The sequence below is a fragment of the Sinohyriopsis cumingii genome, chromosome 7 (assembly GCF_028554795.1).
Source record: "Sinohyriopsis cumingii isolate HCF-2022 chromosome 7, ASM2855479v2, whole genome shotgun sequence".
Taxonomy (NCBI): Eukaryota; Metazoa; Mollusca; class Bivalvia; order Unionida; family Unionidae; genus Sinohyriopsis; species Sinohyriopsis cumingii.
Genome location: NC_142967.1, coordinates 115,136,764 through 115,162,925, shown reverse-complemented (window position 1 = coordinate 115,162,925; position 26,162 = coordinate 115,136,764). Strand labels below are relative to the sequence as shown.

At 39.1% G+C, this 26,162-nt stretch overlaps 1 protein-coding gene across 1 annotated transcript in view; it reads left to right on the top strand.

The window, feature by feature from the left end:
- The first annotated feature begins 10,725 nt into the window (after positions 1–10,725).
- The window catches only part of LOC149795966 (uncharacterized), a 125,302-nt gene continuing 109,865 nt past the window's right edge, over positions 10,726–26,162 (top strand). The window contains exon 1 of the mRNA XM_089965886.1: positions 10,726–10,876. Within this exon, the coding sequence (XP_089822012.1) occupies positions 10,777–10,876 (100 nt within the window). The 5' untranslated portion in view covers positions 10,726–10,776. The remainder of the gene's footprint in view (positions 10,877–26,162) is intronic.

Below are 26,162 nucleotides of genomic sequence, written 5' to 3'. Positions count from 1 at the left end.
ATCATTTCTACTAAAGCCACTTCCCAATGGGCTTCGTGATCTAACTGGATGGCTTGAGGCAATTTGGCCGTGTAACAGCACAACGTGTTCTTGGGAAACACCTCCATGGAACTGTCACTGGGTAAGGTTAAGTAAAATTAGTTTTGGTGACTCATAATTCTAGAGTTCTGTGGCTGTCCGAGGGGATATTACTGGACGTCAGAGGCGTGTCTCCGCCCAAAATGGGGTTCTGGTTGTGATTGAAGTGGTGACTGGCACTGGCACTGGACACAAGGTTCCCCGGGTTCCCGTTCGAGGTAAATTTCAGGGAGGGATTAGGAAGCAGGTAACCGATGCAACTGCTCAATAAAATGGTCCACAATTGCTTGTCTCCTTGTTGCAAACTCAAATTGGCAATGGCTGCCCCGATGACACAATACACCACGAAGATTTGGCAGAGAAAGACGATTTGCGTTTTAGGCACACGTTCTCCACACCACACCCACAAGGGTTGTTTTTGTAAATCTTGCACAGAAGAACTAGGTGAAGGAGGAGTGGTCGACGTAGCTGCGTCTGCTTTGTGAAAGGGCATGATGGTCACTTCTTTTTATAGTCGATGACTTGCGAAGCGTCGATGCAAGAATCGAAACTGGGTGGATATCCTTTCCAACGTACTTTGACTTCTTTGACACGTCGTTTGCCCACTTTACGGGTTCTGCGTTCGAGAATGCTTTCGATGTCGTACACGTCGTCTTCTTTTTTGGTGACACGTTGTAACTCGGGCAAATAAAACGTTCCTTTGAGCACTTCTCCGTTCATGTCTTCCAATTTATAGACGGCAGGATGACGGCCATGCACTCGTCCAGTGACGCGAAACAATTCGGTCGTCCAGTTAGGTAAGTAACCTTTGTCAAAAGTGCGTTTGGTTTTGCCAATGCGCACCCAATCTCCTACGGCCAACTCTCCACTTTTCTTGGGGACAGCCCTCGTCGGGGACGTACCAAACAGGCGCTCAAACACCAGCACTTCGTTGTCGGGAGTCACGTCTTGCGGGGCACGTCCGATGCTTCGATGGTAAGATTGGTTGTACGCTTGCACCAGGTGCGGTAAGATGTCGATGTACTTCAGAGTGTGGTGATGCGTAAAATATTTCCACATGCGTTCTTTCAAAGTGCGTTGAAAACGTTCCACGATGCTGGCTTTGGTTTCGGGATTCTCGGTGGTAAAAAAATGAATGTCACGTTTCTTTAATTCTTTTTGGAAAGCTTGGTTCAGAAATTCGGTGCCTTTGTCCGTTTGCCATCGAAGAGGGTGACGACCGCTTTGTTTCAACACCCGTTGCAGGGCTCGCACTAACTCGCTGCTCGATTTGGAAGTCAAGGGCACGACCCAGGCAAATTTGGAAAAGACGTCGATGACACAAAACAAATATTTGTAGCCACGATTGTAGCTGGCCAAATGAGAGACATCGGCTAAATCGGCTTGCCATTGATGATCGATGCCTTCCACTCGGGTGCGACTTCTGGCAAACTTGCGTCGAATGGGTTTGTGTAAAGAGGGGTTGCTGGACAGCGAGGACACGGTTTAGGAGACATGTTAAAATCGGCCTTTCGGTCGGTGGCCCCGGTGTTTGGACAAATAGATCGTGCCTTTCAAAACGTTCAAACAACATTCGCACACGGTATCGATGACCTCTTTGGAGGCCGTTTGAATGAGTTTTTTTGGTAGGGGTGGAGAAGCTTTGGACAGGACAGATAACATGTCCCCATGTTTGGCTAAACGTGGTGGCAGTCCTTTCCTTTTCTTTCCTTGGGGTTTTCTGGAGGGTGACATCTTTGAGTCTTCAGGAGCACCAAAAAACACTGATACCCGACTTGGTCACAGGCCTTTTTTATACTGGAACGCGTCGCCACTGATTGTCTTTACGTCGTATCAGTTTGAGGACAGGCATGACACGTCGTGCAGGGGTACGTAACGGACTAAATCGAGCCAGTTCTTGCTTGGACAAATCCAGTAAACTTTGTAACATGCCCGATCTTTCTTGAACTTTGATTTTGGGAGAAGGTACTTTGTGAGCAGCAGCCACTGCCACTAAATTGGAAGGTCCTGCCACTGGGGAAGTTCTTTTGGGGGTCATCAACGGAGAAGTTCTTGGTGTGATCAACGTCTCCAAGTACTCTTCAGTTCTGGGTGTCATCAACGGAGAAGTGGACAAACGTGAGGCTGCCGCAGACGCAGTCACCGCCGTGGCAGGTCGTGGTTTGCGAGTGTAAGGTTGCGTCCTGGCCGAAGTGCCTCTCTTGCGACTAGTTTTCTGTGGACTTTTCTTTTTCTGGGGACTTTTTCTCTGTTTCTTTTTCTGGGGGCTTCTTTTCTTTTTCCGGGGTGGTGGTGTCTGGTCAGAGGAGGGTCCTGCCACTGGAGAAGTTCTCCTTGGGGACCTGGTCTTTTTCTTCTTGCGGTTTCGTTGGACTTTTGTCTTGGGATAACTTTAGGGGCATTAGGATCCCATCTTAAGAGTGAGCGAATGATGACCCCTCCTAGAGTACCGCTCCCTCCAGGTTTCAAAATGATTTGTTTTTTGGTTTGAGTGTCAATGCGGGGATCGGCCAGTTGGACCAAAGAGACTTTGTTTCGATCGAAAAAGCGTTTGGTTTGATGAGGAATCTGAATGATTCCTTGGAGTAATTGACGTGCCGTCACCGTGAACCATCGTAAGACTTCTTTGAGACTAGCTTCTAAGACACGAGCTCGTGTTTGTGGATTTTTTTCTCGACTGATGCCATACAAGGCACGAATCAATTTGACGGGAAGATGCGACTGAAGGGACGTCATGTTCACACTGTGTGAGACAGACGAAAAAGGGTCTTAGGTTTTTATAGATTTTTTATGGGGAGTGAAATGAAGTGGAGGACGGTGACGTGTACAGGACAGGCCCTCCGTCTTGGCACCAGTGGTGAAACAAGTGGGTACGAAATCGCAAATCCTCGGGAGTCGTAGGTTTCAAATCGACGAGTAAATAGGCGTGTGGCGTTTGAGTGGCATCGTCGTACGCCTGAGTCAGCCAAGACGTTCCTAACTGTTTGGCTAAAACTTGCACTTGCGATTTATCTCGAGGGCTTTTAAACAAGACCACGTAATGCGCATTGAGACTGATGGTGCGATGGGCTTTACTTTGTTGAAACAAATTTTGGGTGATGTTAACGACACTGGCATTACGGTGATGCCCTTTGCGCGTGAACCACAATTTAATTTCTTCTTCGTCTTTCCCTAACATGTCGTCGAAAATGACCAAATGGGTTTGACGGGAGTCAGAGACGATGCCGTTGTCTTCTTTAGGAATGCCTTCCACAAACACGATGGAATCGCCTTGACTTTCTCGCAAGAGGTTGTACGCCGATTGCCACTCTTTGTAACACCACACGATTCGTTGAGGGGACCGATCGATCAAATGATGTTTATGTTCGATCAAACGTTTGACGAATTCGGTTTTGCCTGAACCGCTAGGTCCAGCAATGAGCATGTTAAAGGGATGGCGAAGATACAAAGCCTCCCAACTGGCACGATCTAAGTGTTCGTCGATGACTTTGACAGTAGAGGAAGAGGGAGCAGAGACAGCAGAGGTAGCCATAGTGTGAGGAATGTCACTTGTGACACGGAAAACAAACAAGACAAGAGTTTATATACTTTTTCAGAACACGTTTATTGAATGTTTTTTTCAAACATGAATACGAAAGACAAAAATACATAAAAGCCAAAGGCTTAAGTACAAGAATAAAAGGCAGATGATAACCATGAACGTGGAATAAAAACAAGTGTCTGTACAACAACCACATGTTTTGGGTAAAGTTGTAACCAGTTCTATAGTAGGGGGTAAGGTCACACAAGTGTCCTCCCGAAAGGGTCTTTCAGGCCTGTCCACGACAGTCCTGTCCTGGGTGACGGGTTCTTCTGGCACCGTCACTAACACAGGTTGAAAAGTAACTTTTTTCCTTGAATAACTCTCGTGCATACTGGGCCACCTCTTGTGTCCAAGCCTCAAAACCCTGGTCTCGGTGATGTCCAACATTTGACTCCTAACCAATGTGGTTTCTTCTTCGTCAACGACATGGTAAGTTACTTCAATGAACAATGAACTATCGATCTTGCCTAGGGTTCCTTTTCATATACAGACCAATACCGACGTGACCGTACGGCAACGTAAAGTGATTGGGAAGTCTCACTCGCTTCTGGTACACGATTTGATAAACTTTTTCCAAGGATCGACTGACGATGTGGTGAGTGGGTAAACGTACAATCTTGTTCGGTTGATAGGTGATCACTTTAAAGTTTCCATCCTCTCCCGATTGCAAGGCTTCTTTCAATACCCCAAAGTTGACCACTCGACTGGTACGATGATTCAGAGTCAGTCCTTTCACTTTGCACGTCGTGTGCACTTCTCCTTGTTTGTCCCGGTATTCGTAGCCGTAATTTTTGGTGCCACCACTGACGAAACTTAGAATCTTGTCGTCGGGATGCTCGTCTGTCCAAGCTCCTAAACGGTCTCCTTCGATGTCAGGGTGATGTTGAATCGGGTGATGGATGTAAATGCAACTGTCCGTGTCAAAGTACAGGACACGTTCCCCTAACAGTTCTAAAGCTTCGTACAATTTTAAGCGAGCATGGGCTGTCACGTAAGCCGCAATGATGACATTTCCAAAAGGGTCGTCTTGTACAAAGTCCAGATCTTCTTCGTAATTGACCAAGATGAAATCCTCTCGAACGACGTCCACGTGTTTCATGTATTTGGTTTTGTCATGAATCATCTGGAAGTAGCGGGAAGGTTCTGTCAAATATTCCGTCTTGGGTAAACACGGTCGTTGTGCCATTTTACCCCACAAGCAATTTAACATCACTTTGGCAAACGATCGCCTGCCTTCGTTTTTCTCGATGCGGTCTAAAGAGATGCCTTCTTGTGCATAGTATTTCTCTTTGAATTGTATTTGGTCTTCGGGAGTGTGACACCAGGAAGGATAGCCGCTGGCTTCTTGCTTCAGTTTCAAAAAGGCATCCACGTAGTCGGCGAAAATGCCTTTCTGAGTAGGGTCACCCTTGTGGTACTGTTGTGTCTTGGGAAAGTGGCAAATTTCGTACACTTCTAACAGTTGGTATCCCATGTCCAGAGCTTTGAACAATTCTACGCTGACCCAGGTTCCCGTCAAGGCACGTTCTTCCTGGCTGTGATGACAAGGCTGATCTTGGTTGCACGTTTCGGCACAAGTACGGCACAAGGGAAACATCAGTTTGCCTTGACAATGGTGAGGTAAGACGGGATGGTACAGGTTCGTGGGAGGCAAAACTTTGCACTTGATCAAGCCTTCGTATTGTCGAATGTTTTTGAGGTCGATGTGTTCTGTCAGCAATTGCGGGTGCCCTACAGGAAAGCGACAATATTTGCACACGTAGGGATACAGCGAACACACGTCCAAGTATTTGATTTCTTCTCCTTTCTCTTCGTCGGCTTGGTACAGCAAACAGGTGGCATTGGTCCTTCCTCCGTACAAACTATCCCTCGGGTTCAGCGGGTCCATGAACTGGTAACTTTCCACGAGGCGTTTAAACTCGGGATCGGTTTTCAAACGGTGATCGTACTCGTGTTCCCACATTTCCACCACTTGTTATCCTTGCTGTTCTAACTTTAGGCGTCGTTGACAAGTGTCCTGGTACAAGTCTTCCATGGTTCGTTGCAAAAACTGATTTTTAGTGTCACGGTCAGGGTAACAGACGGGACATCCGTGAAATAAGCAACCGTTAAACTCGTACACGATCTTGGGGTTTTCTAAGTCCCAGCCATCTACCGAATACGTTCCGATGGTCTTTTCGCCTCCTCCGTTGCGGGCATGCTGAATCCACTTGTCTTCCTTGTCGCACAAGTAATGTAACCAACGTAGGGCTTTGACCGAGTATTGACGTTTGACATAGTGGGTCGTTTGAGGACTGATGACAGCCACGGTGTTTTCAGGCATGAATCGTTGGCGGTACACTAAGGAACACGCTTTGGCAATGGTGCAAGCTTCTTTCAAAGGATCGACCCCTCCGTGTTCCATGAACAGTTCTCGAAATTTTCCACAGCAACGTCGTAAAATGTCCACGTCGGAACGACAATACTTTAACATTTCTTCCTGAAAGTCGAAGGGGTCAGAGGCATGAGCCTGGTACCAAGCGTAGAAAGCTTCTCGTTGTTCGGTACGCATGTTGTCGGGGTCGTAATAGTGAGCCTCAGGCAAATGGGGTAGAACGGCGTGTTGATTGGCTTCCGTATTGAAAAAGTGTGGAAAGTACCCTTTAGCCATTTCTGTCATTCCAAACGTTTTAGGCATTCAATTCAAAGGCATGGCCAAGTAACTCATCGAATCTTTAAACTGCACTTGTCCCACTTGCATGAAAATGATTTTGGCTCCGTTCAAAATCACTTTAGGACGTTCGGTGCCATGTTCCGTATAGTACCTCAAAAGAAACTGTCCGTCGTATCCGGAGAAATTGTGAGCCATCACCGTGGCATGACGATGACAATCTCCGTAACGTTCGATGTCCTCTTGGCTCCACGTCTTGTCGATGGGGTTTAAGACCCATTGGGCAAAATCGGCTAACGTGTTTGGTCCCCGAAAGATTTTTTCACGCCCTCCAGGAATCTTGCTGCAGTGAGGGCAATGACTGAAGATAGGTTCTTGAATGCACTTGTCGCACGCTCGATGAGCCACGCAGAAATTAGGAATGTGAATGCCAGTCTCTTGCATGCATTCGAAATCGAAAAAGATGAAATTGCCTTTCTTCTTGTGACCGTCCTCTTTCTATGGTGGGGGTTGGTATTTTTGCACGTAACATTCGTGTTCCAAGTCCACGATGTGGTGACAAATGTGACATTTTTTCTTTCCTCGACATACGTGTGCCTTGGCATTGTTGGTAAGTATGCCTTGTCCACACGTAGGGCACAATCTCAGGAGTTGACAAGCACATTTCTTCTGTGAACCTTGTGTTTTCAAATGTTGCTGGTAACAGGCAGGGCTGACAAACGTGCGCAGACAAGTCGAACAAGGCACTGGTTCTTCGCTCAGACAGGGTGGAGAGGCCAAACATCCTGGGCATTTCAATCCACAATGCTTGTGTTGCTCTCGATTGTTATGACCATAATCACATTTCTCCCAATAATAACTGTATCCCAGGAATCCAGTGATACTGGTAATGGTATCGAAATGGTCATCGTGATAATAAAGGTGAATGTATTTTCCGTCCTTAAAATCCTGGCCTCGAAACAACAGGGACCCGAGCATTTCTTAAGGGTGCACTTTCAAGGTGTAGCGTGGAGCTAGGGCATCTTGCAATTTTTGCATCTCAGGAATGCCACAGGGTGTGTCTTTGGACAGGCCAGCTTGTTGCAACAGGAGTTCTGCTTCGTTTCGTTGTTTGGTTCGGTTCGATTTTCGAATGTTCTCCCAGGTTCTTTTCCATTCTATCGTGTCGTTCTTGTTGGCATAGGTTCGTCCCACCACGATGGCACGGGCTAAGCACATCTGGTCTTGAGGGTTGTTAATTCGGACGAGACTCGTTTTGGTGTTGCGAAGGTCGTTCACCAGTAGGACCTTTTTGCCTCCTGTCCCTTGAGGAAGAGAGACGTGAGCCATTTTCAGTGTGGCTTTACCATCGGTGATGTCAAACTGGTCATTAGATTGTTGTACGTGTTGAATCTTGTCCATGACTTTGGAAGGTGTTAGTTCTGCGGGTCTGCTAAACTCGATCCAAACAGGGGATTTCAAACCGTCGTGATCTATGGATAGTGTCAAGCGATCGTCTTCTTTGGGTTGACATTGTCGCTTGAGTGCGGTGAGCAAAGAATCCCACATCTCGGTGATAAACCCTTCTGCTTTCGCCAAGGGTACGTCGGACTTGAAATCTTTAAACTTCACCCTGTAGGTGTAAGGCGTGGTTCTAAATTTTCTAGAGGAGCGCTTTTCCGTCTCTCGAATGGAATAGTACTTTTCAGGGTTGACTAAGGGTGGTGAACTTGGTTTAGAGGGTTCGGATTCTGGTTCACTCATGTCCTCTTCAAAATCACTGGCATGAATTTGTGCCAAGATTTCGGCCCTGGTACGAGGCGATAGATCACGTTTCTGCCTCTTACTTTCTTCTTCTTCTTTCTTCTCGAATGAATAGGATCGTTTCATCTTGAGTGCAAAACGTCAAATGACTCAAGTTCAAACACCATAGACTAATTTATAGTCATGGCAAACCAGCGTATATAAAAAGGGTGTGTCTTGTCCTTTCACTATTCATTTCACTCTCAAACCGAGGAGAACGATGGAAGAGACTACCCAGATGGAACGTTTCGTCAGAGCTTTGCGAGGGGTCATTAGAAAATTCTCTTCAGACCAGCCGACGGACTACTCTCCTTCCTTTCGAGATAAGAGTCAGGATACTTGCTATATCTGTCAGAAGAAAGGGCATTGGTCTTCAGAGTGTCCAGACCGTCAAAAAAGAAAAAAAAAACAGGGGCTAAAAAAGACAAAAGTCAAGATACCTGTTATTATTGTAAAGAAAAAGGACATTGGTCTTAAGATTGCCCAAAAAAGAAACAAGAGGAGTCAGAAAAAAAGAAGGATTCTTCAGAAGAAGAGAGGGATTCTTCGAAAGAAGAGAGGGATTCTTCAGAGGAAGAAGAGGAAGAAAGAAGACAATTCTATTTAAAAGAAGCAAAGAAACAGGAGAAGAAAAGAAGAAGGGAAGAAAATGAGGAAAAAACGGTGAAGAAATTCAAAAAACAGAGAGACTAAACAAGGAGAAAGAAGAAGTCAATGAACTTTTAATTAAAGTGTTCTGTGGTGAATTGTGAATTGGATTGTAAAAAATGGATAAAAGAATACATGAATGATATAAGGTAAGTGTCTTTGAGTTTTGATTTTAAAATAAGAAGCTACACTCACACACTCATACACAGACACGTACTATAAGGGTAAAATGGGTGGGGTTTATTTTTGAGTTATTGGCAAATTGAAATTGTATTTCTTTTCGAGAAATGTGGGTGGCCCTGAAAAGGGCCTTTTTATTTTGGTGTAGGGGTGAGTTTAACCAATCAACTTTAACTGCCTTAAGCCTTTGCCACAGCCAAGGCCTACTTCTGATGATTGGGTTGAAATCACTAAGGGTGGTACGACAGGCTTAGTCACAGGGTTGGCGTGTTTAGCTCAGGAAGGTCGTATTCTCTTCGGTCGTGATAAAGAAGTCTGATACATTTCTTTCAGACTTCTTAACTCCGCTAAAATGTCCAACAGTACCGTAGCCGTTTGATTTTCACCCTCTTGTTTCTTTGCTGCTACTTCTTCTTGCTGTTGTTGCTGTTGTTTTTTTCTTACCTCTTCTTGTTGCTGTTGCTGTTGCTGTAGGAGAAAAGCTTGTTCCGCTTCCTTTTGTCGTTGTATAAATTTCTCCAATTCTTCTTTCTGTCTCTGTCTAAAATTCTCCACTTGCGGTAATGAAGAAGGTAACGAAGGTTCCGGAACAAATTCTTGCGAGGTAAGAAAATCCACAAAATCCCAATTCACCTCTTCTGAAAGTAAGTCCGGGTTCCTTTGGGCAGTCTCCCCTGCTGGTGCACCCCAATGGATCGTTTTCTGAGTTTCCGTCATGTTGAATCACTGTCGCATAGATTGACTGCACACAAGCGCTAGCGAATCTATATAGACCAACTGACGTCACAGACTACTCTCTTCGGATTGGATGCCGGCTGACTGAATTTTGTAACGCGTGTTTGGATTGGTGAATGAACTCAATCCGTTTCAATCCTGCCTCTACCTATAAATAAGCGCAGTTCAGTGCATTGATTCACTTGTTCTCGTCGCTTCAAGATGTGGACCGATGTGCAATCTTCTACGCTTGTGTCTTCCATGATGTTCCGGACGGACATACCCATGTATGTCCGATCCAAGTGGACCGTTGTCCACAGGACAAACACCAGCCTGTGGATACGTAGGATCTACGTAGAAAGACAAGGATGCCTGAAAAGAGTGCTGATTTACGGACCAACAGTGAGACGTAGCCTAAGGACAAGAAGAAGACCAATGCGGTACCATTTATGTTAATGAATACATTAACATAAACCCAAAGGCCCTTTTCAGGGCCAGCCATATTTCTCGAAAAGAGATAGCCTTTCCATTGCCTACCCCTTTTTTTAAAATTTAAATTTAAATTTAAATTTAAATTTTAAAAAATTTAAAAAAAAAAAAAAATCCCAAAAGCCCAAACTCTATTCCCCATGTTAATTTCCCTTGTCCCTAGACAGACCCAAACTCTATGTTAAATTCCCATTGTCCCTAAAGTGACCCACGATTTCTCTCCATGTTAAATTTCCATTGTCCCTAATCTGACCCAGGGGTCTTTTTAATGCTAAGTCCCATTGTCCCTAATGTGCCCCACTTAACTACTCACGTGTTTCCCGCTATGTGAGGCTAGCTCTTCTTCTTAGCCGATTATTGGTATTTCACTATCTGCATACTGCTGAATGACTATGGAAGGTGTACATGCCTGATATCAATTTCAAGAACAAACACAGTACAAAACACCAAAAATATATCCATATCTTTACTTTGTTAACATAAGTAGCTGAGAAAGTAACACCATAGCCTTAAATTACGAAATTTGAATAGCGGCCAATTTACGAAACTCTCTTTTGCCAGCTCAGCACAACTATTACCATTTCATTGCGTTCAACCATTCTATACTGTTCTCCTTCTGCATTGGGCTGTTACTATATAGGATACGGGAACCATGCCACAGTTTTTGTCTCGTGTATCGGGAATGGCTTATTGTGCATCAGTGTGTGCGTGTATGCAGCTGGTTTATACTCTGTTATATTTTAAAAGCACAGGTAACTTTATTTAATTTTCAGTTTTATCTTGTCTTACATTGCATGATTTTTATGTATATTAATTTATGTATTTAAAAAAAAAAAAAAAAAAAAAAAAACACCTATCGAGTGCCGAAGACATAATGGTTTGTCAAAAATGAAATTATATAAGAGTATACAAGAAGGGTTGGTTTATACTGTTACAGACTTAGAAGCCCCAGCCCTCTATCCATTGACCGATACACTTGATTTCATTTGTAACGAGCCCGTTTAGTTGAAGATCATCATCACTTTCCACTAAATTAACAAGCATTTTAAGTGTTGCCTAAAAATGGTAAAGGTTAAGATATTTCAAACTACATGGGCTCCTAGATAGTTGTTTACATTTTACCTATAAACTTGTACCATACCGGTGCCCATTATAATGTGTACTACACGTAAATACGTAACTTTGTAAGTAACCAATCCTCTCAGTTAAATTTTTGTTCCTGTTCTACCTTTAGCCAATACTTAATTTCTGGGGGGGGGGGGGAGCAGACTGGTGTACAAATGTAGTTTTCACTCACTATGCGCCATAGCAGCTAAATAAGCACCTTTGAAAAATACAGAAACTCGTGAAGTTTGGCTTTCAATCTGTTGACAACAGAGTGGACTGATACAATAATCAGTACAAGGTGTGGTTCAGAAAGGAAAAACTATCCGAGCGCACGTTGGTTTATATAGTCTCAGTATGAGTAAAATTAAACTCATTTTATTCAGAGTTTGAATTATGCAGTATTTTAGCATTGATTTAAGAAAATGAGGGGTTGGTTTACATTACTACAGATTTAGAACCCACAACCCTCTACCCATTGACCTATACACTTTATTTCATTTGTAACGAGCCCGTTTAGTTGAAGATCATCATCACTTTCCACTAAATTAACAAGCATTTTAACTGTTGTCTAAAAATGGTAAAGGTTAAGATATTTCAAACTACATGGGCTCCTAGATAGTTGCTTACATTGTACCTATAAACTTGTACCATACCGGTGCACATAATAATGTGCAGTACACGTGAATACGTCACTTTGTAAGTAACCAATCCTCTCAGTTAAATTTTTGTTCCTGTTCTATTTTTAGCGAATACTCAATTTCGGGGGGGGGGAAGGGGGGAGGGGGGAGGGGTAGCAGACTGGTGTACAGATGTAGTTTTCACTCACTAGTACTTTTCACTCATTATGTGCCATAGCAGCTAAATAAGCACCTTTGAAAAATACAGAAACTCGTGAAGTTTGGCTTTCAATCTGTTGACAACAGAGTGGACTGATACAATAATTAGTACAAGGTGTAGTTCAGAAAGGAAAGACTATTCGAGCGCACGTTGGTTTATATAGTCTCAGTATGAGTAAAATTAAATCCAGGTAGCTCATTTTATTTAGAGTTTGAATTATGCAGTTTTTTAGCATTGATTTAAGAAAATGCTCATATATTTGGCAAGCGGTTTAAAGTGGACAGCGTCTTATGCTTCCTTAGACCAACAACTTAACAAAGATCTCCCCTTTTTTTCTGACATTAACACCAGTAATGTCAGGAAAAAAGGCGGAGATCTACTTCTTGGTCTATTGTCAAGATTTGCTTATCCAATGCTAATATGACATTGTTATAGTTTTTGTGAATTTGACATATATTAAATGGAGTAAACACTTAAGGGACTGGGCTGAGATCTGAAATAGGTTGGGTCGGAAATCCAGGCACTTTTTCACATCCGGGCATTTTCGGTGCATAGTTACGACCGCTGGGGTGAAAACAGTCGCATTATTCTAGGTGATCTACATAGCGTGTGGGCTAATTTTTTTATTTTTTTTTTATTTAGACATACCGAAGATTTTCAGAACTTTAAATATGATTGTATCATGTTTAATAATAATAATTATCTGATTAAAACATTGTAACAAACTACTACAGTGTTGTTGTTATTGCTGTTGGGCTATATAACCCACCCAAATGCTCTCTAAAACCAGATAAATATGCATAGACAGACGGGCGCTTTTTATACGTCCCTAGGGACATCAGTACTCAGCAAAGGTTCCCGTGTTCTTAAATCCCAAATATATCCTTAAAAAATAAATAAAATTTTTTAAAAAAAAATCTTCTCTGCTTTCTACCTAGCCCTAACATGAAAGGCAGCCAAGGTAATACTGCGGCCTACGTATGTGATACAGACCATACTAACACTAAAGCAGCAGAGTTTTCCATCTAATCCAACCTAGTTCATCTTTAGAACAATTTCAGACACAAGAACCAAAACTCAAAATTCGTACAAGTACATCCATTTAGACCAGTACCCTGGAATGAGCAGACTCCTTCCTGCAGATGGTCGCCTGCCTTCCTGGTCACTACCTCCCTTGCCTCAGTCGGACACAAATAAGCGTGCACCGCGCGCATGAAACACCTAACATAAATAAAAGCAAAAAAAAAAAAAGAATTGAATAGCGAGTGGCACTATGGTGTCAGAATCCTTACACAATTCTATCAAGAGCCCTACAAGAACTACCCAGTCCAGTAGCTAGTAGAAGCAGCTAACTACAATTTTTACGCTATACACCTACCATTTCCCCGAAATCACCTGAGAGGAAAAAGGAATGTGAAGAAATGTAAAGAAGCAGAAGAAAAACGGTACTTCTGCTGAAAAAAAAAGCCCTTCTAAGGGCTACCAATACTGCCTCTTACCCAGGGAACCATTTTGGTTTGGTATCCCTTTTCGACATCACTATTATGTACACTAACTTGATCTGTAAATCTACCGATTCAAAATTCAAACCTTTTATGACCTAACACAGACCAAACCTTTTGTATGTCGCTCAGGCATATTAGTTATTAAAAATTTGTAGGGCATCTACAACGTACACTATGTACTAGAATTTTTACGATTGTTAGGACGTAGGAAATTTTTACAACTTGTTTTGATTGGACCCAATTGCATAGGTGACTAACACATTACTGGCATTTGTTATTGTCCATTAGTACAACTAGACTAAATTTGACTACGGGCTGGCATTCTTGGGAGTGCGCGATATGCAAGGCTGTCTTAACGAGTTCTTTGCCCTCTTGCCTTTCTCGGACATTGTATAACAGCGGAGATGTGGAACAATTTCCACCCGCCTAAAACTAGGTGTCCCGATGTGACGTCATCGTTGCGATCAATCGCAGTGGGCGTTACATACTGCTTGGGTGACTGCTAGTACAGAAAATACAGACTGAAATCAACTCATTGTTAACATGAGTGTGCGTTGGGCCCTTTCCCACCAATGAAAGCCCTTCATTCAGGTCGTTAGAGACATATAGTTCTACGACCTGACGGCTAAATTAGCAGTGCTCCTTAAGCACATAAATGCCTGGGGAATGTGGCCCTAATTCGTTTCCCCAGGAACATTTAGCATCCCGATGTGTGGGAATAAACCCGTCGCACATGCCCTTCTGGGTGCACGCAACATAAATACAATCAGTCAGTTGGCTGTGTATTCTCGTCTAAAAAAATCAAGGTATATCTCAAAAAACGTTAGGAGCACAAACGGCAAAATCACTTTATGGTCTGAAGACAAGACTTAATTGGTATGGAAACTGGCTACAAAAAACTATATTCCAAATATTGGATACTAAAATAGCACCAATTTTGATTTATGGGTCGGAAATATTGGGTTTCTAAAAGCAGTTGACATTGAAGTTGTATATACATTACGTTATTTTGCAAATGTGTTATTGGTCTTACCAAGGACACATCAAATGATTTTACTATAATTAATTAGGTGGAATGTTAATACAAGTAGTATGATATATAAAAATTATTAAGTACTGGTTCAAACCACAGGAATCATTTATATTACCGATAAGGTGATTTCATGTTGTCTGAGGTTTCGCCATACTTTATTATTAAAACGTAGTTCCTGTGCACATACACATCACCGCAGTCCCGCAACTTCTCAACTTACAATAATAATTAGATACACACACATTTTGTGGTTTTATATCCTGCTATTTGAGAAGACTTTGCGGTAGTTCCTAATTTAAAAAAATAATAAAGAAAATAAAGGTAAAATAAAATGGTTTGCAATATTGAACATATAAAACGCTATTGTACTGTTACTAAGAGATTGTTTTCACCTCGCAATATGGCGGAAAGTAGGTGAGCAGCAGAGGGGGCGAACAGACCATATGATTCCTACAAATAAATAAAACAAACAAAAAGTAAAATCTGTGGAAAGGTCCAGATTTTCACAAATAAACGTTTCCTTGAGATGATTTTATTTTTTGTTGAAACCAACCCCATCAATAAAACCTTAGTTCGAAAAGGTAGCTGAAAAATAAAGTACTCTACGTGTTTATTTATTTTTTTTTGTTTAATTACTGGACGACCAACATTGGTAGGTGCCCTCTCTGCTGCTATTAATTAAAAAATTTTATCAAGACCCACACGATATCTTGTTCTTGGATCATGTAAATTTATTGTTATAAATCCATGCGGAGTAGCTTGCGCTCGTGAGAAGAAATTTCTGAATTTAATTATATCCATGTCACCACCACACCAAGTTTGATGAATATTTCGCAGCGTGTGTGTGTCTACACCATTAAAAACAAGTAAAATGTTGCAGTTGTCTCTAATCACCTTCGGAATTTGTGTATATCGTTGAGTAACATAGATCACATCTGTATTTTTATGTCTACCTAGGGAAAATATTCTAGCTGGATTTGATTGTTTATCTAGCATCACATCGTCGTATACAACTAAATTATTAATAAATCCGTCTAAAACATCTACGGATGGTGCTTCATCAATATCGGTTATAAACTCTATAACATCATTACCTTCATCCAGTAATCGCGCGTTTTCACTGAAATCTTTAAGTACATCATAACATCGTTGATCATCAGCGGATGGTGCTACTAAATACAATTTATCCCATTTCAACCATCTCATTATCAGATTAAGTAATAACTGCGTCTTACCCGATCCAGATGGTCCTATGATAATCATTCTGATGGAGTTCGGTAGCGCAGGATGATGTTTAACTGGCTCTCGTTTTCTTGTCGCTGAGAAATCAATTATATCCATATATATTATATCATGAATTTATATTGTTTACGCTGTAGATTTAAAACTCCAACTGTTGATTTAGCTACGGTTACAACAAAAAATAAAAAAATAGCGTATGGTGGAAAATGTTCTGTGTGCGGTAGAAAGAAATTTTCGTTTTTACCTAATAGGCGGTGGTGATATTGCTAATTTGATGTCAAAGTTTCCAGGTGCTCCATGGGCTAAATACAGCGGAGAAAAACATCTACCAGGATATAATTATTGCGGTCCCGGTACCAGACTTGATATCAGGCTCGACAATCAAGATCAACCAAAACCAGGCGAGGAACCAATAAACGCTATTGATCGAACTTGTCACGCTCATGATGTTGCGTATAAAAGTAAAAATCTACAAGATAGACATATTGCGGATGTGAAATTAATTCACGCGCTAGATTCTATAAAAAATAAAAATATCAAAGAAAAATTAGCTAATTGGTTAGTAAGATCCGCGATGAAAAGTAAATTAGCGCTTGGGGCTGGTAATATATAAATGGAATCGATTTATTATTCACCAAGAGGATACTGGAGAGGCAAAGCAGCAATTGGTAAACTTGCTGATGCAGCAGCGGTTAAACATTCTACTGCTAAAACGTGGTTATCTAAACAACCAATATGGCAAATTTATCTACCACCACCGAAACAAATTCAGTACGCGTATTTCGATGTCAGTGTTCCTAATGAAGTTCATCAAGCTGATATTCTGTTTTTACCGCATGATACTGTGCGTGGAAAAACGTACAAATACGCGTTAACCGCAGTTGATGTTGCAAGTAGATATAAAGAAGCAGAACCGTTATCGACGAAAACATCATCTGAAGTAGCCGATGCGTTTGAGCGAATTTATCAACGAGGTGGTGGACCACGAGGTGGTCTGCGATGGCCACAGCTACTACAGGTTGATCCTGGTAAGGAATTTCTTGGTCCAGTATCATCGTTGATGAAACAACATAATACCAAAATACGACGAGGGCATACTGCAATTCATCGTGATCAGGCAATTGTTGAGCGATTTAATCGAACACTCGCTGAGCGGTTATTTGGATATCAATACGCGAGGGAATTTATTCAGGATAAAAGATCTCGCGAATGGGTTGCAAGATTACCAAGCGTGATAGCTGCATTAAATAATGAGATTACACGAACTACCAACATGAAACCCATTAGCGCGGTCACAAAAGAAATATACCAACACAACGAAAAGATGTTGAAAAACAGAAAATATTGGGTGATGTCACAGTCAGATATTTATATGAGCCTGGTGAACTTGAAGGTGGTAAAAAAAGAGCGACTGATCGTATTTGGAGTGTTACCACACACAAGATATCCACCGTGACAAGATCCACTGGTAGACCAGCAATCTACAGATTAGATTCGGCTGCTCCTCAACGTGGATTTACACGTGAACAACTACAAATAATCTCCACGGATACACAACTACCACCGCGATCACTTAACTAGCACTAGCGCCTCTACGTCGATTACACTCGAGACAGGTCAGCATGGTATTTTCTCGTGTATGACCGCGACTATTATCTTTTCTATCTACGGTAAATTGTCTTGAATCATTACTCGAATACCGCCATAACATTATACAATTGCAACTTGTGCAATGATTTTTCTGCTGCTGTTTTAACTCAATAATAAATTCAACATCAAGATCAAGGTCGCGTTTATTTTTTTTATCAGATTGTTTATATCCGATTAATTTTTTTCTTATTATATCATCATCGATGATATTAAATTTATCAACGATTTCAGGAATTATAATTCTACGTAATTGAGATATCTTTCTGACCCTAGATACCGCTAAATAGACTAAATTTGACCACTCGATACGATCGTCCACAATCCAGACTCGTGTGTCAGAAATAGTTAATCCCTGAGACGAGTGGATCGTCATAGCGTATCCCAATACCCATGGAGATTTGTCAGCGCGCAATGCATCTTCGACCACACTGATATCAACGGCGACAATATCATTTAATACGAGATTCTGTTTTTCAGTCTGCCCTGGAATATCAACATTAATATTTTGTTTTCGTGTATCTGATGGTCTATAAGACAACGGTACGGGTAATTCTGAATATTTTTCTTTATGTAGTTGAAATAACTGCTGTTGTAAATCGTCTCTGATTATTTTTCTGCTTGCTACTATCAAATCGTTGGGTCTCCATAAATTCAAAAAATCACCCACTGAGGTCTCTGAGATTACTCCGCGTAATATTTCACACTGAATTTTGTTTGATTGTAATCTGATTAATTTTTTAAACTCCTTCAAATTTGCATCGAGAGCTCTATGATCATCGTCTATTTCTTCGTAATAATCAACGAAATTTTTTAACCAATCATGTGGAGATGGTCCAACAAAAGGCGGCGGTTGACCATGATCGCCACACATTATTATAGCGGTATTTTTCGTCAATAACCAATGAAGAAACGTTTTTAATGTATCAAATGACACCGTACATATCTCATCCCAAATAATTATTTTAGGTATATATTTTTCTCCCATTCGTTCAGGAGTCCATGTATCCCCGCGCCACCGAAAGAAACTGTGATTCGTACACGATTGTACTTGCCGATGTTTCATCTCGCGTGCAAGTCTATGTGTGGGTGTCAGCACGATCATATCTAAAAACATTAATTGCTCGAGTCGTTTTGCCGCATCCACCAGGTCCATTGAGATATACTGTCTTATATCTGGTTATTGGATCACTCACCGGCGGCGCTTTCGACATTTCTGATATTTTATTACCCTTACGATAAAAATCTCTCATTGGAACATCTGCTGATTCTGTGTAATTGTGTAATATTTCTTTTTTTTATTCTCCACGAACCCCATCGTTCATCATTACTTGTAAATTTCATAACAGATTCTAAATATTTACTCGAAATATAAAACAAATCTGTTGCGACTCTGACTGCGGTCTTGGGAAATCTATTAATCATCGATAATAAATTTATAGAAACATAAGCCAACATGGAAGATCTTAGATGAGTATACTGTGGGGAGACGTCATTTATGTAACTAACGATTGTGCCCAATTTTGTTCCGTCGGATAAATAAACATTTTCTCGATTTACAAATATATTTCTCGCTGTTGTATCAGCGATTATAAAATCGTACTCGGCATCATCTAAAATTAATCGTGTGTGATGTCTTTTATGATCATATGCACCACCTTGAGTAAATTTACCTATAATTCTTCTACCGAGATCTTTTGCGGTTTTAAGTTTAATCTCGAGAATTTTAGGAGCTTCTTTGATAATATCATCTTCGGAAACATCAGGACATTTTTCCTTAAACTCGCTAATAACTTCATCGAGATTGATATAATCTGGCATGGGCAACCAAACTTCGGTCTGTGCATAATATGATATAATTACCTCACTGACCACCAACGATGTCAGTATCGCACAATCTAGCATATATCGTAACAAAACTATAGGTGCCCAACGTTTTTCACAAAAATGTCTGCCAAACCAAACATAACAAATCTTGTGAAGATTTTCGTTAAATTCGAATGATTCAATACAAGCAAATCCAGTCAGATCAAAATCAGGTAATGGTCCATTAATTGCCACTCGCGTCATCTCGTTTGTAGGGTGACCGAATCTTTTAAAGTATACGGAACAATCTCCGTATCCTAGGAAACTTCCTGGATAACATGCAACCATATCAACCGAAATAACATCATTGTAATTATACTTGGTATTCCATAATCCGCCATGTCCGTATTCGACGCAACTTGCGCGTACGTCCTCGAGTAAATCAAATCGTGTTGGTTTCCATGAATTTCGTTCTCTGGTGAAATGAGCCGCAACAGATGGAACGGTAAAACAATTAGTTAGTAATTTGTCAGTATTTTCCGTGGAGTGCTTGCACTCTAAAAACTTAACCGCGAGATTTTTCATCTCGTCATGGAGAGATTCTGTTCGATATATTTCACCATTTGGTCTAACAAACTGATCAAATTCACCTTGCTCATTACTTTTAAATAACCATACCGATACAGGATCGTTTTTACTTATTTCGTTGATAAAATCAAACATACTGTCTGGGGGGTAAAATCTAACAGTTCGATCACGTGGAAATATTGTTACTGCGCTGGTCCATGCGTGTGCGTTATGATCAATAATATTTATTGAAGCTCTTTTTGATTTATATTTCGATTCGTACAGTACCTCCCCCGTTATTGTCGCTACAGTTATTGGAAATTTTAATATTTTTCATAGTTCAGCAACATCTTTTATTGCGGCACCTGTATCCTTAACTGAATCGGCCCACGAGTTTATTTTTTTACGTCTTAAATCAGTTAATCCATTTCCACGCATCACGTTTGTGAAGTGTTCTATTACTCGTTCGGCTACACAATTTAACCTTGAAAATGTCATTGGTGCCAGTTTATCAACGTGGGTTTTTTATTTATCTCATAAATTCCATAAATAACCGCTGTTACAGGATACGCTCGCTCATAATACGGTTTATCAACACCCGTCAGTAGATCCGGTCTGGAATTTTTACTTGATATGACAGTTTTATTATTACCAAGGACAGGATCATATTTGTCACGGATAATCCAGCTACCTGTTTCTGTTAATACAATAAATTTTACTTTGAGGAAATATTTTTGATTGCCCTCGTATTCAGTGATGTAGTTAATGATAGTTGCCGCTCGCTTGTCATTCATTGTGGCGTCCTTGACAGTATTGCGAATAATCTTGAACGTTGACCATGTGTGAGATGCACCATCTGTGTAAAATTCCTTCTTGGCGTCGTGAATTTTCGAGATCAGACTTTTATTTTTCGGATCAACCAGATCTCGTACTGGCAAGTCTGGAGATAATCTGTCGAGGTTGAATTTATACTTAGCAGGCCTAGCTTGGGATAATTTCTCAAACTCGTTCATATAATTAAAACAAATATTTAAATGAAAAATATTATATATACAATGTCTCAATGCAGATGGTTGATGATAGGCTCAGTAAATCGATGCAATAAATCCTGTAGAGGCGAATTTTGTTGGATGCACTTACAAAGTATACGACGAGGAAGTCTAGGACCAATACCGTGTCTGCGGTGTGGTGTTGGAGTGCGAGGAAAAACAAAATTATGTGGAAAGTGCGGGGGAAAACGGTTCAGAGAGCTTAAAAGATATTATGACAAAAAAAAAATAATAATGGTGAAAACGCTATAAAATCCGTGGAGTATTATATATCAAGATTTCAGACAAACAATGATTTAAACAAATAATATTATTATAATGGAGCAAAATATATTTGTCCCACATCCCACAATAACAAACTATGAATCAGATCATAATGGTGTGATCAGACACTACAGGTTAAAAAAACCAGTTGGTCATATCAATAATCATGGTTATCTAATGTTCACATACGATGGAGGAAAGAAACATTATCTGTGTCATAGATTTCCGTACGAGTGTTTCTTCGGAGTGATCAATGACGGTCTTGTGATCGATCACATTGACGGGAACACTCAAAACAATAATTTATCCAATTTACAAGCTATCTCACAGAGCGAGAACAATACACGTGGTAATACTGGAAGATGTAAGACAGTTTCTAGAAGGGCGGTAAATTCCACAAACACAGAAACTGGCAAAGTAATTATATTTCGTTCGATGTGTGCTGCTGCGAAATATTTTGATATTCACTCACATTCAGTACAAAAAGTAGCAGAAAATATATATAAAACCGCTTTCTCAAAGAAATATAAACAAAAAATCATCTTTCAGTATCAATAATTATCATCACCACATTATTAACTATCATCACCACATTGAATTCATTTTTTAATTTATGTCACAGTATGTCCTCCATACACTACTGAATTTTTGATTATGTAATGGGGAGATTACTTTATAATATATAGTTTTCTGCGTAGATTTTTGATTTTTTATGATCGTAATTAGTCAGTTTAACTAATTACGTCGTAATTAATTACTCGTAGAAGCATATTTATGGTTTTTAAATATTTCCCATCATACAACATTACGAGGAATCAGGGCAATTTTACAACCGCTGTTATTGATCCGCAGGTAGCTGTATACAATCAGCTTAGAAACCGTTGTTATGGTATATAGGTGTATTTCACAATCCGTTATTGATTTCTCAGGTATTTGTAGTCTGCATAATACAGATATATTCAGAAACCGCTGTTATAATTCAGAAACCGTTATTTTAATGCAGGAGTAGTTATTTAAATGTAGAAATTATTATTATTCAGAAACCGCTATTTTAGTGTAAATATATTTGAAATTAGTTCTTTAGTTATATATTAACTTTCGAAACATATGTTTCTAACAAGATTTGATAGCTCAATCAGTATCGTATTGGACTGTGACGCTCGCGGTCCAGGATCGAATCCCATGACTGACAATTGGTCGGGTGGTTACGCATATTAGAGATTTTTATAATTAATTGGGGCACCGCCAGCCCCTCTTCGCTGTCAGAACACCATCCTATCATGTCAAACGTGGTAGATACATGTTTTTGTATTTCCCACGGGTTGATTATTGTGGGTGGGTGTTCTGTTGAGCGGAGAAAATGGCCTCATTTCATTCATTACATCTCATTACATTCATTCATTCATTACATCTCATTACATTCATTCATTCATTACATCTCATTACATCTCGTTATATATATTTCATTTCATTGCATCTCATTACATACTTAATGAACCTGCTAAAAGACTCGAATAGAGGTTCCATTTCATAATATATGTTTGTGTCGTCATTCATTCATTCATTGCATAATGAACCTGCTAGAAGACTCGAATAGAGGTTCATTCATAATATATGTTTGTGTCGTCATTCATTGCATAATGAACCTGCTAAAAGACTCGAATAGAGGTTCATTCATAATATATGTTTGTGCCGTTATTCATTGCATAATCTGAGCTCGCTAAAGACTCGATAGGGGCTCTTCATTCATTAAATGTTCTGTGTGCCTGGTGAACTTGGTAGAATGCGATGGCAATCTGCGAGTTCTTGGCTGTGCCGTCCATGCATAATCTGAGCTCGCTAAAGACTCGATAGGGGCTCTTCATTCATTAAATGTTCTGTGTGCCTGGGGAACTTGGTAGAATGCGATGGCAATCTGCGAGTTCTTGGCTGTACTGTCCTTGAAACATCCCGACGAACTCGCTAAAGACTCGATAGGGGTTCTAGGGATAATTTTTTTTTATTTTAAAGATTTATATATTATATAATGAACCATGAAAATATCAATGACATTATTTCTGCTATCAAAAAACTAGATGAAAACAGAATTAATATATCTGATGAACTAAATCCTGAAAAAATAATATCTGATTTTGAAACGTTAGAAGAGCTTAAGAATGAAAATAAGTACGTTCTGTCATCTCAATATAAGTTCATAAAGCGGATTCAGGCAACTATGTTTCAGTCACTGGCTATGGTGAGCGATGATCAAGTAAATAAATTTGTTCCTCTTTCTGTCGCAGTAGAAAAGGTCAGATCGGGATTATCCAGCGAGTATCAAACGAAAAAGACAATCAGTACCCGCATAAGATACTTAAGAAAAATTATGTCAGCGGGTAACGACCAAAGCAACTCTGTCTGAATTATTATTTATTTATTCTGAAATATTTTATTTATTTCTGAAATATTTTATTTATTTCTGAATTATTATTTATTTATTCTGAATTATTATTTATTTATTCTGAGATTATATTTATTCTGAAATATTATATTTATTCTGAGATTATATTCTGAAATATTATATTTATTCTGAGATTATATTTATTCTGAAATATTATATTTATTCTGAGATTATATTCTGAAATATTATATTTATTCTGAGATTATATTCTGAAATATTATATTTATTCTGAGATTATATTCTGAAATATTATATTTATTCTGAGATTATATTTATTCTGAAATATTATATTTATTCTGAGATTATATTCTGAAATATTATATTTATTCTGAGATTATATTTATTCTGAAATATTATATTTATTCTGAGATTATATTTATTCTGAAATATTATATTTATTCTGAGATTATATTCTGAAATATTATATTTATTCTGAGATTATATTTATTCTGAAATATTATATTTATTCTGAGATTATATTCTGAAATATTATATTTATTCTGAGATTATATTCTGAAATAATATATTTATTCTGAGATTATATTCTGAAATATTATATTTATTCTGAGATTATATTCTGAAATATTATATTTATTCTGAAATATTATATTTATTCTGAGATTATATTCTGAAATATTATATTTATTCTGAAATATTTTATTTTTTTCTGAAATTGATGGGTTAGTTGGTACTCAGATTTATGTAAAATGATCAAATTTGCAATTTTGATGGGTTAGTTGGTACTCAGATTTATGTAAAATGATCAAATTTGCAATTTTGATGGGTTAGTTGGTACTCAGATTTATTATATTTATTCTGAGATTATATTTATTCTGAAATATTATATATTTATTCTGAGATTGATGGGTTAGTTGGTACTCAGATTTATGTAAAATGATCAATTTCGTAATTTTGATGGGTTAGTTGGTACTCAGATTTATTATTTATTTTATTTTCTGAATTATCCATCAGATCGTAGGGGTAAGTTGCTTGATTCTCTAATTGATTTCAATTGAATAAAATACCAAAACCAACAAAAATTAGAAAAAATCAGTAAAATTAGCTCAAATATCAGTAAAATTAGCTCAAATATCAGTAAAATTATCTCAAAAAACATGTAATTTTTTACTGATTTACTGGTTTTTACTGGTTTTGATATTTTATTCAATTGAAATCAATTAGAGAATCAAGCAACTTACCCCTACGATCTAATGGACAAAATCACCCAAAATGGGTAAAATACCCATCAAAAACACGAAATTTGTTGATTTTTCACTGAAATTCATAAAAAATAAAATATTTCTGATAAAATAAAATATTTCTAATAAAAATAAAATAAAATAAAATAAAATATTTCTGATAAAATAAAATAAAATATTTCTTAATCCGCTCCTTATTTTATTCATTCTGGAATATTATTTTTTTAAGTTGATCGACTTTAATGCTGGAATGTGCATAATTTAGAATCTGATCTCTGCTACAAATGATCTCGATAATATGTTTTTGACGGAGCTCACCTAGCTGTTCTTGTGTTAATAAGAAATCCTCACTTCCGTATTCATCAATAACTAAATTAACGTTAAATTGCTCCATGTTTTGTGAAAACGCCGTTCTGATGGCGTTTTCAAGTACTTCTTTGTCGTGTATAAAAACCCTCACGTGCTTGTACATTATATAATGTTTACTTGATTAATTAAGATTTCACATACAGATTTATCACAAGCTCTTCTCCACGTACGTCAATTAAGCGATTGAGGTGGTCTGTGAGCTTAAAATTTATTCGTGTTAACATATTATTGTGACACCGCAGATAAACAGGATTAGTTGGTTCTTGCACGATTAAACTTCCGGGGGAAACTTATGATGTAAATGTATATAAAATATATCCTTGTTGAGCCTGATTTGATCTTCCGAGATCTATTTGATAGCTGCCATCGACTACGTCACAAACCAGACTGACCACGATAGTGCTGGTTATATTAACGATTCCCGGAGAAACGTGTCTGCCGCCGCCATGTGGATCTTTATCATGTCTAAGAACAGCTGCTAATGGTGCTAGTTTTTTCCATGCGTCGAGTATTTTAGGATAAAACTCATCAATGACATCATTGACAGATTTTCTTAATTTATCCGGATTATAATCAGGGAACTTAAACGTTACAATGTCAGCTTCGGATATTTTGTACTTAGTTGCGAAAAATCTTCTATGATCGCCTGATGATTCAAAAACCAGGTTTATGATTCTATTATGAAAATATTCAATAGTATCAGCTATATTATTTAAAATTTCTACTCGTTTAATAATTTCTTCAGGCGTAGATGTCACATCGGACAAATATTCATAAAAGAGGATACGTAAATCAACCAGTTGTTCCTCATGATCTGAATTTACGATATGAATGACATTATTGATATTCAAATCGTAAAACGAATTACCGCCATCAACGTTGTGTAAGATCCAGTAGTACTCACCGGTTTTATCGACACGAAATTGATCCCGTTTATCCCATACAAGTTTTTCTATGTTCCACCAGAAACTTG